This window comes from Miscanthus floridulus, chromosome 17, assembly GCF_019320115.1.
Source record: "Miscanthus floridulus cultivar M001 chromosome 17, ASM1932011v1, whole genome shotgun sequence".
Lineage (NCBI taxonomy): Eukaryota > Viridiplantae > Streptophyta > Magnoliopsida > Poales > Poaceae > Miscanthus > Miscanthus floridulus.
In genome coordinates, this window is record NC_089596.1 from 54,015,941 (window position 1) to 54,031,514 (window position 15,574).

The 15,574-nt window shown below is 45.9% G+C and overlaps 1 protein-coding gene across 1 annotated transcript in view; it reads left to right on the plus strand.

Annotated features, from left to right (window-relative positions):
• The first annotated feature begins 3,461 nt into the window (after window positions 1-3,461).
• The window catches only part of LOC136517623 (rhodanese-like domain-containing protein 7), a 28,210-nt gene continuing 16,097 nt past the window's right edge, over window positions 3,462-15,574 (plus strand). The window contains 4 exon segments of the mRNA XM_066511247.1: window positions 3,462-3,842; window positions 11,192-11,443; window positions 11,544-11,642; window positions 11,750-12,040. Coding sequence (XP_066367344.1) covers window positions 3,504-3,842; window positions 11,192-11,443; window positions 11,544-11,642; window positions 11,750-12,040 — 981 coding nt within the window. The 5' untranslated portion in view covers window positions 3,462-3,503.

A 15,574-nucleotide genomic window follows, 5' to 3' on the forward strand; every position in this document is an offset into this window, starting at 1 on the left:
CAAAACTATTCTTGACAGATTAATCTAAGCAAAACCTAATCCTAATGGAGGGGTGGCGGCTGTTTATGAAGACTCTATGGTCATGCAAAGACCCCTAGATGCGCCCCTAATGGGCCTAAACATAATACATGGTCCAACGGACAAAAAGACGGTGTTGCAGCACCCTGGCAGATTCTAGACACTGACTTGTTTCAATGATTCCTGTTGATTCCGAAGGACTTTTGATGTGAGACCACTTGCATTGGCTTCCTTATCTAATTAGCTTTTCATCCATATGTGGATCATCAAAAACGGAGCCCAGACGCGCCCGTATGACTAGTTTTATGACAGACTAGTCCTAGAACCTGAGATGGGCTCCAACTTCAGTTGGACTGGGCCTCCAGCTTGTGTTGGTCGTCCTTGCTGGTCTTCTCCACCTCTATGCCTTTCTCCAAGTTTCTCATGACCCTCTCCTATGTTCCTAAGCAAGATAACATCAGTAGGTAGTAGTCTATTCTCAAAAGTATGAAAAGGACCGCTTAAGAACGAGCTCACCTCTAAATTGAGTTGACGCATTCGAGCTCGGGTCATTGGACCTTGCATGACGGTTGGAGGATCAGCGGGTACATCCGAAGGAGTGATGTCCTCATCAGGAAAGACACGTTCTTGAGCCATGTTCCAAGCAGCCTTCATGGTAGAGATCAAGGACTACTCGCCGAAGTTTTTAGACGACAGCAAGCTTCCCACCACCATCCACTTGACCATCAGTAAGTTCCCTTGATCTTCCTTCGCCAAGACAACTCCTTTCTTCTCCACCTCACCATCCTTCATCTTCACCCTTGAAGCTTCTGCCATCATCATTGAGACTAACTTCCTAAAAAGGTCCTAAATAGCTAGAGGGGGGTGAATAGCCTAATTAAAAATTTTATAAAAACACTAGAGCAATTTGGTTAGACAACTAAATGGTGATAATGCGGTTTTGCTCTAGCTCTACTAGAAAAGGCAAGTCACCTACTAATTTGCTATTTTGCTATGATCTCTATGTATGTCACACATGCTATTTACCTAAGTCACTACATCTACCACTAGTGAACTAGAGAACAAGCTAGTTACAAAGGATATCAACTAAGCTACTAACTAGCTACCACAATTTAACAAGGCGAGCAAATACTATCATAAGATATATGCTAGGAATGTCAATACAAGTGATAGAATGGCAATACCGAATAGGGCAAGTGTCCAATTGTGAAATCCAATAGACAATGAGACACAAGATTTATCCCGTGGTTTGGTTGCTTGCCGACAACTTAGTCCATGTTGTGACGACACACTCACTTGGTGGCTCACATGCTAATAGGCATAACAAGCCTAGCCCTACACAAGGGCATCATAAGAACCACAACAAGATGAGGGTACACAAGTCACGAGCAATCTACTAGAGTTGCCTTTGATGAATCTCTCGTGGGGAAGGCACAAGAATCCCTCACAATCATCACGATCGGAGCCAGAGACAAGCACCACCCTTAGCTCAACGATCCCGCTATTCCAAGCTATCTAGGTGGCGGCAACTACCAAGAGTAACAAGCAATCATGCAGCCAACACGGTCTCAAGTGCCACTAGGTGCTCAAACTCAATGCAAATGCACTTGGATCACTCCCAATCTCACTTTGGATGAACAAATCAAGAGCTAGATGAGTCGGAGGTGTGGGAGTATGCTCACAAGGTGTATCAACAAGTTAGAGAGCCAAAAGAGTGAGCAAACCCCAGCCAAGCTCTATTTATAGAGCCCCCAAAGTTCAAAGAGCTGTTGGCCCCTTCACTGGGCCCTCTACGTGGGCATCGAACGCTAAGCCAGGGCATCGGACATTGCCCCAGCATCCGATGTGCCACGTGTCGCCACATCATCACTTGATCGTTTGAATGTGACTGTTGTTGCCAATGGTCACCTACGCGCGTCATCGTCCGATGCTGCATCAGACACAACAGCGCCAGCGTTCGATGCACTTAAGCCAAGAGCACGCGGCCTACATCGGATGCGTCCCAGTCACATTGGACATTGAGAAACATTGTCCAATGTGGCTTGAGCAACATCTTTCGATGCAAGCCTAGAACTACCTCGAGCCTACTCAAAACACATCTGACACAAACATATTGTCCAATGCAACCTCAACGTCCGAAGAATTATTTTGGCAAACAGAGAGTGCCCAAAACACATTGGACCAGACAATGTGTTTGTCCGATGTCTATAGTGACATCTCCGATGCACTCTTTTGCCCATCGAGCACCTAGGGTTAGCCATCGGACTCTAAGACCTTTTGTCCAATGCATGCGCAATCATCGTCCAATGCACCCAGGCTCTTCCTTCTCACTTCCAATACTCCAATCCTTGTGCAAACATGTTAACTCAAACAAGCTCCATCACTTGTTTAGGTGAGTTAGCAATTTTCTCAAACATTTTCAAGGGTTGTTAGCACTCACTAGGTCCTAATGCAAATGCATGGAGTTAATTCACCCAGTGGCACTAGATAACCGTATTAACCATGAGATCACCCCTCTTAATAGTACGACTATCTAACCTAAATCCAATCACACAATCTATTACGTCTTAATTGGCAAAACAAAAATGGCAGGGCCTGTTTGGTTCCATAGGACTAAAGTTTAGTCCCTAAAGTTCCAAACAAAAGGACTAAATGGGTGACTAAAGGGTTTAGTTCATTATCCCCTTAGGGTGACTAAAGGGGACTAAACCACAAAAAAAACACCCCTGCCCCCTCTTTAATGCCCCTTTTCCCTCTCATTTCTCTCTCTCTCTCTCATTTCTCTCTCTCGCCGAATGGGGCGATAGAAGCTAGTGTGGACGTCAGAGGTAGGCGCAATGGATGCGCGTGACGGAGGCGAGCGCGGACAGTGTTTGGGGCGTGAGCGCCTGTTGCCTCTTCCGCTCCTAGTGCTCCTTCCCTCAGCTGCTCCTAGTGCTGCGCCCGGTGCCGGCTACTACTTGGTGGCGGTGGGAGAGGCGGGGGACGAAGAAAAGAGAGAGAAAAAGAATAGAAGGGAGAGACGTTTTGTCTTTGTACGGTAGGGTTAATGGCCTTTAGTCCCTCCATCCAAACATGGTAGGGACTAAAAGAGGTGTTTAGTGTTTGATGCTAATTAGAAGGACTAAACATTAGCTAATTATTAAACTAATTGCACGGATAGAGGGTAATTTGCGAGACGAATCTATTAAGCCCAATTAATCCATCATTGACACATGTTTACTATAGCACCACATTGTCAAATCATGAATTAATTAGGCTTAATAGATTTGTCTCGTAAATTAATCTTTATTTATGTATTTAGTTTTTTAATTAGTTTATATTTAATATTTCAAATTAGTGTCCAATCATCCTAGACGTGCACTGAAAATTAGTCTGGGAACCAAACATGCCGTAATTCGTTAATCCATCTACTTTAGCCTTTAGGGTTTCCGCTCAAAAAAAAAAAAAACTACTTTAGGTCTCCTCCCCCACCCGAAGAGCAGATGCTACCAGCTCCACCGCTCGCCGCCGCCCGCCGCGCCGCCACAGCTGCCGCGAGTGGCGCCGCCCACCGGCTCCTCCTCCAAGTACGCTCTCTATCCTCCTACCCCTCTTCCCCGAGCACTCTCGTACCGCGCCGCCGCTTCGGCCACATGCCGCAGGAGTGCACGGTCGCGCGCGCCCTCCTACCGCCGGTGGGACGGAACTTTGCGGTGGCAGTGGGGGACGGGGTCCTGGATGGCGAGGCCCCGTCGCTGGTGGTGGTGTCGTTCTACAGGTTCGCTGATTTCGCCGACCATGCTGCATTCCGGCGGCCGCTTAAGGAGCTCTGCGAGGAGCTGGTGAGTGCCCAGAAATCTCACTCACGTCAGGATATTGTTACCTGTGATGTGTTCGATTTATGAATGGTGTATCGGTTTATTTGGAGATTTTTGAAGCTAAATTGTTAGAAAAGAGCACGTGATAATATAGACAAGAGCAGGCCAGGTAAGATTTTATAGGCAGAATAGCAAATTCAACAATAACCTTATGCTGCATAAAGTTCTTATTTGAGTTAAGCTGTGAGAGATCATATTCATAAGTGCCTGTATCTTGTAGGGTGTTATTTAAGAGACAGGACAGTGACGGAGCACTTAATTCTAGCTCTGAGCATAACCCATTTGTTCTGTTTGAATTTGTTGGCGTTAGGCAAGCTCAACATGCTTGTTTTTTTCCCCCTTTGGAAATTGGAATGGCATAAAAACTTTAGTGACTAAATTACAATATTTCAAAAAACGTTAGACAGGCAGAATCATGGCCAGAAAAAAAGTTGTGTTGTGTGTGTGTTGGGGGGAGGGGTGGGTGGGCAGGGGGAGGTAGACGATTTGGGAAAGGTCACGGTCCAAGAAATAATTGTGACTTTGTAGAGCATGGATGACACAATGAAGAACAATACCAATATGTACTTGCAAATAGTAAAGAAAACCACATGCTTATTTGCTCCAACGTGCCATGGATAACGAGACATGGTAACACCACTCAATACTACATTTTCAATTAATTTTGATTTACTGCCACAATCACCAAACTGATTGCAATGTTAAAAAAAACGTTATTAAACGTCGTTTAATCTAGTTTAAACGCTGAACGTTGGCCCAGCATTGCGTTTAGGGGGTAGACACTCAATTAGGCGCTGGGCGCGCCTAGGCGCTCGTTTACACGCGTGGCAGCGATTAAACGGCGAGGAATCTGTCAAAAAACGGAGCTAGGCGGTGGAAAACGCGCGGCTCGTGAGCAGGGAAGCGCGCAGCGCGCGGGCGGGAAGAGGGAAGGAATCACGCGCGCGGGAGGGCGCGGAAAACAGCAGGCGGGCTCTCAGTCTGATTGTAGTTTGTAGTGATTTAATTAGAAGTAGAACTGGACTTGATTGGAGATCTGGTCTAATGAATATACTTGTGAATAGCAATACATGCATAAGATAAATTGGTGTCATTTTTTGGACAATTAAATTAAGGGCCTGTTTGGATCTGCTGCTCTAAACTTTAGAGCTCTAAACTTTAGAGCTAAAGTCTCCAAACAGGTAGTCTAAAGTTAGCTCTAAACTTTAGCCCACCTCACATTAGAGTTTTAGACCTCAAAAGTGATCTAAAGTGCTCTAAAGTTTTTAGAGCTCTAAAGTTTAGACAAGGGAATCCAAACAGGCCCTTGTATGCTGTAGCATATATTCCAATTGAGCGATCTAGGAAATGAAGTACTTGCCATCAATTTCAATGTCCACTTAAAGATTTGAACTTCTCAAGAAGACTATTCATCCATTTTTCTCTTAAGGGCCTGTTTGGATCCCCTCTTCGAAACTTTAGAGTTCTAAAAACTTAGAGCACTTTAACTCAGTTTTGAGATCTAAAGCTCTAATGTGAGGTGGGCAGTTTAGAGCTAACTTTAGACCACCTGTTTGGAGACTTTAGCTCTAAAGTTTAGAGCAGGGGATCCAAACAGACTCTAAGTCATAACTCCATTGTGTTGCAAAGAATCCTTTTTTTTTTTGAGCGAGAATACAACAGGGGAAACCCCCACTTTAAGAGACTTTTTTTTATTAAAAAAGAAGATAAGAAAGGACAAGCCTGTACAACATAGAAACAGCCACCAGAAGAGAAAGAGCAACAAGTTTAAGTAAGACAGAGGGAGAACTGGAGAAGAAACTAAGCTAGGGAGTCTATACAAAGAGAGAAAGCTGGCCATTTAGCGTCACTGAATCTCAGAGCTTGCAGTTTAGATTCCTCAGTGAACAACCTCTTCCAGGAACTAAAGGAGGGACGCCCTCTATCAAAGATGAAGTCATTTCTTCGCTTCCAAATTTGCCAGGCTGTGATGATGAAGATTTCCATGAAAAAAGGGCTCTGAAAGTGTTGCTTTGCCTATAATAGCATCTGAAAGAGTTCATTTCCATTGTTCGATTGAATACCCAAGTACTGCCAACACTCTTTACTGATGAAAGGGCAGCTGAAGAACAAATGAAAAACAGTTTCCTCCACATTGTTAGTGTAGAGAACACAGTTGTAGTTGAGTCCTGCTGTACTTGAATTGTTTGTATGTAACCTTGGAGGTTTTGAAATTCCTGTTAGGCTTGCACAAAAGAGGGAGATTAAACTGAGACTCCAGGCTGTTATGCACCTAGAACTATCCAATTTTCCTCTTGGAGTGTTAGTACACAACAAAGATCTCCATAATTTTGTCCATCAAGTGTAGGTTGCAAAGGCTTTTGCATCTCACCGAGAATGTTTCAAAGTTGAATAATCATTTGCCATACTTATTAAGACTGAAAGTGAACAAGAAAACATTTTTCATAAACTTTTATTTAATGTCTCTTGATCTTTGTAAAGGGCATGTCTGATCTTCCCTTTTTCCTGTATCAAAATCCAATTAAATCACATGTAGAATCATTTTTAAGCTTTTAAAATCAAGATGCAGGATGTCGATGCAAATAACATCACATCTTTAGAAAGATACTAGGAGGATATCTCACTGTTGTTTCATTCAATAAAGTATAAAAAGATGTTAGCATTATGAATTACTGCTCACACTAGCTTAGTTTCAGTTCTCAAAGAGATGTTGGACCCTTAAGTCTCATTTGGTTTTGTCTCAATGCTACACTTGGTAGAATTTTTTTTTTCTCAAACACACAGGAGAGCTGCGTATCATTATATTAAGAAGAAAAAAGGGGAAGAACCCTTACAAACACACACACTAACACCACAAAAGCCTTGCTACTAACAATCCGACTCGCCTGTGACAAAAGATGAAACGACCCAACCAAAGCAAACACACTGCACCGCTTCTGATGGAGATCACTGTTGTGTCATCTCAAATACTCTGACATTGTCATGGTGCAGTGTGGTGGTTTATTGTGTCTGTCTGGATATTTGGTCAAATCAATATGCTTGTGAATTGCAATACATGGGTTTCATCTTTTTAAACTAACTAATTGTTATTTGGTATCATCCGGTTGAGTTAGGGAAAAATTACTTGCTGATCGAAGATCTCAGTTTCATGGGTTCACGCATATTTGAGCTTGTGAAGAAGAGTATACGTCCATGTTTCTCTTAAGTCATCAGCTGGGTTACAAACAATCCACTGCAGTTTTAAACCCAATGTTTCTCTTGGAGTGTTTGAGAGTACACAACGGGAATCTCCATTATTTTGTCCAAGTTTCGAACGAACATAAAATCAAATGAGACAATAGTTTAAAGGGCTCCTCTTGCATATAACTGCTGAAGGAAAATTTGCTATACTTAGTAAAACTTTACTGCTAGCAGGTTCATAAGTGTTTATTTAACTGTAACCAGCACTATGCTTAATGTTATAGCTAGGGGCCTAACAAAAAATTTAGTTGTATGAACTATAGCTAGGGTTACTTAGTCTCAATAATTTTGAAGTGATGTTGGAGGCTCCCTTTAAGATTCTTAACTCACTTAAATTTATGTCACTTCTAGACTTGGAAGAAATCATTATGGAGATCGCTGTTGTGTCCTCTCAAATACTTCAACATAAATTTTGTGGTTACATTAAATGCATTGGATTCTGTTTAACTCTTGATGACATAAGAAAAAATAGTCAGGATCCTCTTACAGATCATGCTGAATGTTATTGTTTGAGGCATGAGAGGGAGATCTCGGGTATGAATAGCATGTAGTCACTTTCCCTGCATCTTGAAATTGGAATGATTTTACTGCAGCCTTTCTTGTATTAAAAAGGAAACATACATAGTTATATTGCAGTCTGTAGGTATGCTGCTGGCCTGCTGCAATCAGATCTTGAAGTTGCAATTGTTCTCAAAATTGCAACAGATCAATATTGAATAAAACTAAATGATTGATCCAATGCTTACAAAGACAAGGAAAAGCTCAGTTGGACTGTCAACTGTTACATTTCAAGCTTGGCATACCCAACCATCTAAACCTTTTAAGGTTTGTCCTTGCTGCTTTGACGAATTGAATAGTTTCAAAAGGGTTAGCTTTTGTGCAACCATTGAGTGACAAGTTTTGATTATTTTTTTTACTCTTCGAGGGTCAACTGAACTCACTGACTAGAGATGGATTTATTTGGCATGGCATGAAAACCTGTATTGATATTTTTTTTTGATGCAAAACCTTTATTGATATTGAGCAATCATGTTGAGTCATCAATGGGATTATGTTCGTCTACTATCTTTTTGATGGTCCTAAAGTTGGATTTAAATTAATTGACATATTCTGTCATCCAAGCAAATTAACTGGATTTTGTTTTCTTTTGTATAAGTAAGCACATGCTGCTATGCTTCCTTTATCCTTGTTATATTGGAGTCTAAATGTAGTGCTACATGTGTTTTTTTTGACTTGTCTGTTGTCATCCCCACACACCCCATACCACGTACCAAGTCATGGCTCCGCCTGTTGATTCACGTGGTCAGATATGTATGTTTGTATGTGATTTTGTCCTACTGTGTGGTGGTCTGGCAAGGTGATTGGTGGTAGTCGCAACTCTGCAATCAACCTAAGGGTCTGGTCACAGTTTAAAGTTTATTGATATAAGATGTCAGCAAGTCCTGGTTTGATCAGTAAAACAAAATGTTGAGATTTGGGCAAACATTCTTGTGCTTAGGTTGCCAAGGAAATTTTGTGGGAGCTATCCATGCAGTTAGTTAAGTTAGTCCTTACAGTCCCCTATTGGCCTTGCTGTGTGAATTCATGAATTTTGGCTAGGGTGAAATACCCCTATCCAACAGGTGATCCCCCCCACCCCCAAGAGTATAATGAGTTCTAGACAGCCATATGGGAACACTGCTGGCTCTCACAGGAGAGTGCACAACATTACCATGACAAGAACCACCAAGAACTGAGCTTCTGGGTGGGTTATTGGTTGTGTTTGCATCTTTGCATTTCGCTGCCTTCATTGTAATGGTGGTCAAGACCAAGCTCACACAGGGTGTCTTGAGCTTCCTCTAGCTGATCTATGAATGTTATGGTGGGCCAGGTCTATCAGCGTAAGAAGCGCAGCCGTGGCTGAGGAGTTGCACGCGCGACGCGCGGATCTGCATGGTGATCATGCCCACGGTGCCGCCGTTCCTAGTCTTTAGGACCTTTGGTTGGCAAGTTTGTTAGCTCGGTTTGTTGGCTTAGTCTCTGGTTGTTAGGATTTGGATATAAAGCCTAAACTCTTGGTTAATGATAGATTCAGCTGGAGATTGATTACAATCTCTCCCGCTCTCTCGCTCGCGTTCTCTCTCTCTCTCTCTCTCTCTCCCTCTCGCCACGCACTCGCTCTGGGACACCGGCCAGCAGGACGGCGTCACAGCCCCGCTGCCGCCGGGATCCTAAGCCCCGGCCTCCCATAACCCACGACTACTACCTGCGCGGTGCATCGAGTTCCAACAGAATCCAAGATATTTTTCATGTTTAGATGTTGAAGGCATCACATTTAGAGCAACTCCAAGTGTTTCCTAAACCCACTCCCAATCTCGGGTTTTGGTTAGGAAGGAAAATTTTGCACCCTCCAATGGGTTTGTATATGACTCCCAATACTTACGCGCCTCGGAAAACTGAAGGGGGCATGTGTGTCTTCATTCAGATGCGCAGGACTCACAATCGCTTGTTGGTGGGTGGTTTTCTTCTATCCTGCGATTTTTTTCCATGTTGCGTGCACCGGGAATGGTACCCTCGGATCCCGGTGTCCAGCTCCCAAGGCACCAAATAGATCGTGAACATAGCAGAGCATGGGAGGTGCAGCATGGTCGCTGGCTTGCATGACGATCGTGCCTTGGCATCGGCGAGGAGGAACAGGCAGCACAGCACCCAGTTTGCAGCAGTGGCAGGGCGTGCCCCAATTGGGAGTGTGGTCTCTGCAGGATGCTCATGGCGATGGCGCCCCCTAGGCCGACTGGTGCTAATTGCCAAGGATCTTGGCTCTCGTTTACTGGCATTTGGGATCAACCCTCTTGAACCTGCAAACGCAGACATGTAGAAATCAGTATGATGCGCTTGCATATTTCATCTCATGGTGTTGATTGGGCCCTGTGGCTTCTGGTGTCCGTGCCTGCTAGGGATGAAACTGGATCGGATACAAACTGATACCAGTGATCCTGCATTATGTCCCGTATCCTGTATTCTATCCCATATTTTTTTTATCGGATCTCAGAACCGGATACGGATCATTATATTGATATCTATCTCACATACATATCAGAAATCCAATTTTGAGTATTCGGATTCGGATACAGTCGGATATTAAATGTTCAGATTCAAGTACGGACTATCCATATAGGGTTTTGAACCTTTCGGGATGGATATCGGGAAATATCCGTCCCGTTTTCCTAGTGCTGATGACACCTGTGGATGATACCTGAAAGAGATCAATCAACTACTGATCATGATAGATGCATGTAGATGTAAAACTGATGGATGCTGTACTCTTTGTCATCCTTGTGCATGTCCAGTAACATGTCCATGGAGTCCCGACAATCGCCGTCATCCCTGTTGCGAGCCCGCCGCCGGTGTTCATAAATCACCTTCTCGAGCAACCTGTTGAGTGTTGAGCACCGTCACAAGGAGTTTCTGGAAGTCGGTTTTTTATTTTTTTAGGAGCAAATAAAAGGGAATTGGAGTTTTTTTTGGAAGCATCCTAAAGTGCAACTCTTTGGAGTATTTTTTTTATTACCGAACACTTGGAGATGCTCACTTCTGGCATGCCTCCATTGCTGATCTTGTCTTGACCCAATTGCTCTGCTGTTTGGCGAGTTTTCATTCATTGACATGGTTAACCAACTTCTGAAAGCCAACTTGCTGTTTCCATAGAAATGGAGCGATGCGATGTTATGGTGAGGAATAGGTATGGTCGTGAGGCTAGATGTCCACGACACACATATGGGTTGGTGCATTGCTAGAGCTGGCTGCTAGCCAAGTTTATTGCCTCCAAAGATTAAGGAAAAGTACAAGTCTATTCAGTTAGCTAAATGATTTGGTTACTTGATGTCCTTTTGGGTATTCACCCATCCTCTCACCACTTCCATTCTCTCTGCTCTGAAAACCTAGACCATAAGTAACTCCAAAATATTCTGTGATGAGAACACCAACTACCGACTTGTGTTCACCTTTTGATGATGAAACTACCAATCACCGCACTATATTATATCTCATTTCTGCAAAATTGGGCTCACAGTTTGCTGGCTGATTCTTCTCAGCATGTTTCAGGTGGCATTATCCTTGCACCAGAGGGAATCAATGGTAGTATATGTGGAACCCCAGTTGCTGTGGACAAAGTCTTAAACTTTATTCAAGAAGATGACCGCTTAAAAGGATTGAGAATGATCCAGTCACCTGTTACTCCAGAGGATGAGGCCTTACATCATGGACATACCAGTCACTCTCCTGTTGGTGCTGGGGAAGATGCACCATTCCGGTGGGATCATGTCCGTGTCAAATTGAAAAAGGAGGTTAATTTGCCTACATGGTTCTTGTTGGTTGGCTACTGTAGTGACCGGATATTTAATGATGAAACAGTCCAGCTTAGTCCTGCTCCTTGGCCGTTTGCAGATAGTGACTTTTGGAGACCCAGGTGTAACGCCAACTAAAATGGTTGGAAAATATGTTAAGCCGAAAGACTGGAATAACTTGATTAGTGATCCAGACACTGTAAGTGTTTCTTCTATCTCAGATTCTCCAGTATCCCATCACCTATCTTTGCATTGTTGAACTTCTTTTCCATTGTGTGCGAATTGTTTACACTATTCATGTGACAGGTTGTAATTGATGTGCGTAACATGTATGAGATACGCATAGGAAAGTTTAAGAAAGCTGTTGATCCATGTACCAACACATTCAGAGAGTTTCCTACTTGGGTTGACGATCAATTCCAATTGGTTGAATCTAACACCCAAGGGTCAGGGGTAGATGACAATGGAACTGGTGAACCAGCAGCAGACCTTAATGCCAGCAAATCCAAACAGCTACCAAGAGTTGCTATGTACTGCACTGGTGGTATCCGATGTGAGAAGGCATCAAGCTTTCTCCTCGGCAAGGGCTTTAAAGAGGTAAACCAAAAGGCTATCCTCTGTTATCTGCTGTTCTGTTGATTTTCTTATCATGATGCTACTGTTCAACATTCTCTTTGCATGTAGATATTGTACTAATGTAGACTGCATGATATATTTCTATAACACAAATTGTTAATGGCATCCTGAGGTTCTTCTTGCAGTTTATGTGCATTTTTACTATATAGTCTATGGCTCTATGCTAGCCCTTTGGTAATTCCTTAAATTTGAGCATTTTTTTTAACCAAACATTTGGCAAAATCCAGTGTCTTTATTTTGAAAGGTGGTAAAATCCAGTGTCTGTTATTTCTACTCCTTCCATTACAAATTATAAGATGTTTTGTTTTTTCTAGATACGTAGTTTTTGCTATGTACTTGGATATACACTATGCCTAGATACATAGTTAAAGCACTGTTTCTAGAAAAGCCAAAAAAACGTCTTATACTTTGTGTCGGTGTTTCGAGTTACCACCGACGAGTAAATTTGTATTTGTGCGTCTGGCTCCGATGGTGTGCTAAGAGGACACGAGGTTTATACTGGTTCGGGCAGAAAGTCTCTACGTCCAGTTCGTCGCTGCTGCTCGTGTTACTAGCACTGAAAGTTTGTAGTAGGGGTTACAAACGGGCGAGAGAGGGACATGTTCCAAGTCTCTGATAGAGGGAATGAACGAGTGCTGAGAGCTCGGTTGCTGCTCAGCCGTGTGTTCGTGTTGTGCTTATCTCGTGGTTCGGTCTTGATGGGTCGATTGATCTGGCTTAAAAAATCCCTCCTTCATGGGACGCCCTGCTTTCCCTTATATAGGCCAAGGGAAAGCACGGGTTACAGCAGAGAAAAAGAGAAGAACGAGAGAGAAGAAGGCCTTCTGGATCGTCAGGTCATTCTTCTCCTTCGTGCGGGTCCCGCCGATCCTGTAGATGTCCACAGGGACAGCTCCCCGTCGCGGCCCTGTCCGTCACTGGCGCCATGCGCAGGTGTTGTCTGCCAGTCATGGCGTTCCATTTCGTCCCGATGGATGTCGTGATGAATCGACGCATCTGTCAGCGTTCGTACGATGGTTAGGTAGAACAGCACCGGCACGCCCGACGCTGTTCTCGACGTGAACCCTCAGGTATGGCCTGTCATAGCCACGGGTTACATCGGGGCGTGTCGGTCTCTTCCTTGGTGTCAGAGTTTTGACCCAAGCCCATACGTCTGGACCCGGAGTGGTTGGCGGCGGTATGGACCCCGTCGGGCGAGGCGGAGCGCAAACCCAAGGGTCGGACGAGGCGGAGCCCGTGGCCTTGAGGTTGGGCGGGACGGAGCCCGCGGCCTCGGGGTCGGGCGAGGCGGAGCCCTTCCCTAGAGGTCGGGCGAGACAGAGCCTGCGACCTCGGGGTCGGGCGAGGCGGAGCCCTCTCCAAAGGTCAGGGGAGGTGGAGCCCACGCACCTGGGGTCGGTTGGAGCTGTAGCCACGCTCTTGACTGCTCGGATGAATCAATGTTGATGACCATTAGCTTCTCTTCGGGTACCCTAGTATTGGTCTCCGACAGTAGCCCCCGAGCATGCGGAGGAGTAGAAAACTCATTCGGACGCTTTTCCGAATGGGAGGACTCTGAGGGCCTTGTCCTTCCTTTGTCGCCCACAACATGTTCAGGGGACGGCGATTCTCTTTCGTCGCGATCGGACCCCTCGGAGGTAAAGCCGTGAGATTTGGTGGTTCGAAAAAGGTCTTTCCTGATTTCGACCCCTACGGGGGTCTGTCGTTCTGCGACCGCACGTTCGTTCTCCTTGCGAGTCCAACTTTCCTCGAGCCCCCGCGCGTAGCGGGGGTCCGGTCGAGGGTCGGCTCGTCTTTGTGATCGTCACCCCGTTCGCGGTTTCCGCAACCGGAGGGGTTGAGCTAATGTGACTTGCCTTGATGGGTCGAGTGTCGCGCTCGGTGAGCCCACTAACGGGCATGTCCGAGTGGAATCCGGGTCTGTCGTTCGTAATGGGGTTGGCATAGCCCTCATGTGGCATTCCACTGCTCCTTAACCCGTCTCTCGGCAGATGCTCGAATCGTTCTGGAGACCGATGTAGGTGGCCCGCTGGCCTCCCCTCGATGGAGATTATGTGGGCTTGCCTCGAGGTTAGGATCGAAGAGAAGGTCGAGATGACCCTGTCTGCTTCTGAGCGGGTCGGGCAAAGGCTGCTGGGGCTCATCTGTGTTTTCTCCCCTGGCTCTGTTTGACGCGAAGCGGCCTCGAGCCCTTCGTGGGCCGGCCTTCGAACCTCGGTCGGTCAGACTCCCGAGTTGGGGTCGAGCGGCTTGAGCCCCGTTGGTTTCGGTAGGGGTCGGCCAAGTTTTATGCGTCACCTTGTCTGCGGTTTCCGCAATCGGAGGGGTTGAGCTAACGACACTTGCCTCGATGGCTCGAGTGTCGTGCTCAGCGAGTTCGCTAACGGGCATGTCCGAGTGGAATCCGGGTCCGTCGTTCGTGACGGGGTCGGCATAGCCCTCATGTGGCATTCCACTGCTCCTTAACCCGTCTCCCGGCAGATGCCCTAGTCGTTCCAGAGATTGACTCAGGTGGCCCGTTGGCCTCCCCTCGATGTAGATTTTGTGGGTTTGGCTCGAGGTTAGGATCGAACGAGAAGGTCGAGATGAGCCTATCCGCTTCTGAGCGGGTCGGGTGAAGGCCGCTGGGGCTCATCTGCGTTTTCTCCCCTGGCTTTGTTCGACGCGAGGCGGCCTCGAGCCCTTCGCGGGCCGGCCTTCGAACCCCGGTCGGTTGTCGCTCATGCTGAATGAGATGACTACCGCTTCGTGACGCGACGCGAAGCGTTTGATGCAATAATTGCATATGCAATGCTTGATGTATGGGATAAATGTATGGATTTATGCATGAGAATGGATGAATGAATGCTCATGCACTGGAAAAGCAGAACGGGGGTTGATAAAGTTACCTCGATGGCTCGAGTGACGAGTTTGGTGAGCTCTTATCGGATATGTCCGAGTGGAATCTAGGTCCGTCATTCGTGATGGAGTCGGCATAACCCGCATGGGGCCTCCCACTGCTCCTTACCCGTCTCTCGGCAGCGGCCCGAGCCGTCCGATCGATTTGGGTGACCTGTTAGCCTTTCCTCGATGGAGATTCCGTAGGTGGGCCCCTCCAAACCCTTCTTGGGAAGGCGGAGGCTAAAGCTCGGAGTACGGGCAACTAACTCTGATCACGCTGGTGAGCAAAAACGCCGTAGCCGCTGGGGCGTAGGTTTTTTACGGTCCGACCAATTTTACTCAGTGTTTGTTTTCGCACATCTTGCCCCTAGGTTTTAACGTGTTAAAGGGTCGGGCATAGAGAATGTTTACCGAATAGACACTCTTACCAGGCCCGAGTGAAGCCCGACCCCTTGTCGTTGCTGGGGTCGGGCGTCACTAGAGATACAAAAGGGGCGGGCACAGAGAATGTCTACCGAATAGACACTCTCTTACCATCCCCGAGTGAGGCCTGACCCCTTGCCGTTGCTAGGTCGGGTGTCACTTAAAGATGACCCGTCTCTCGGCAGCGGCCGG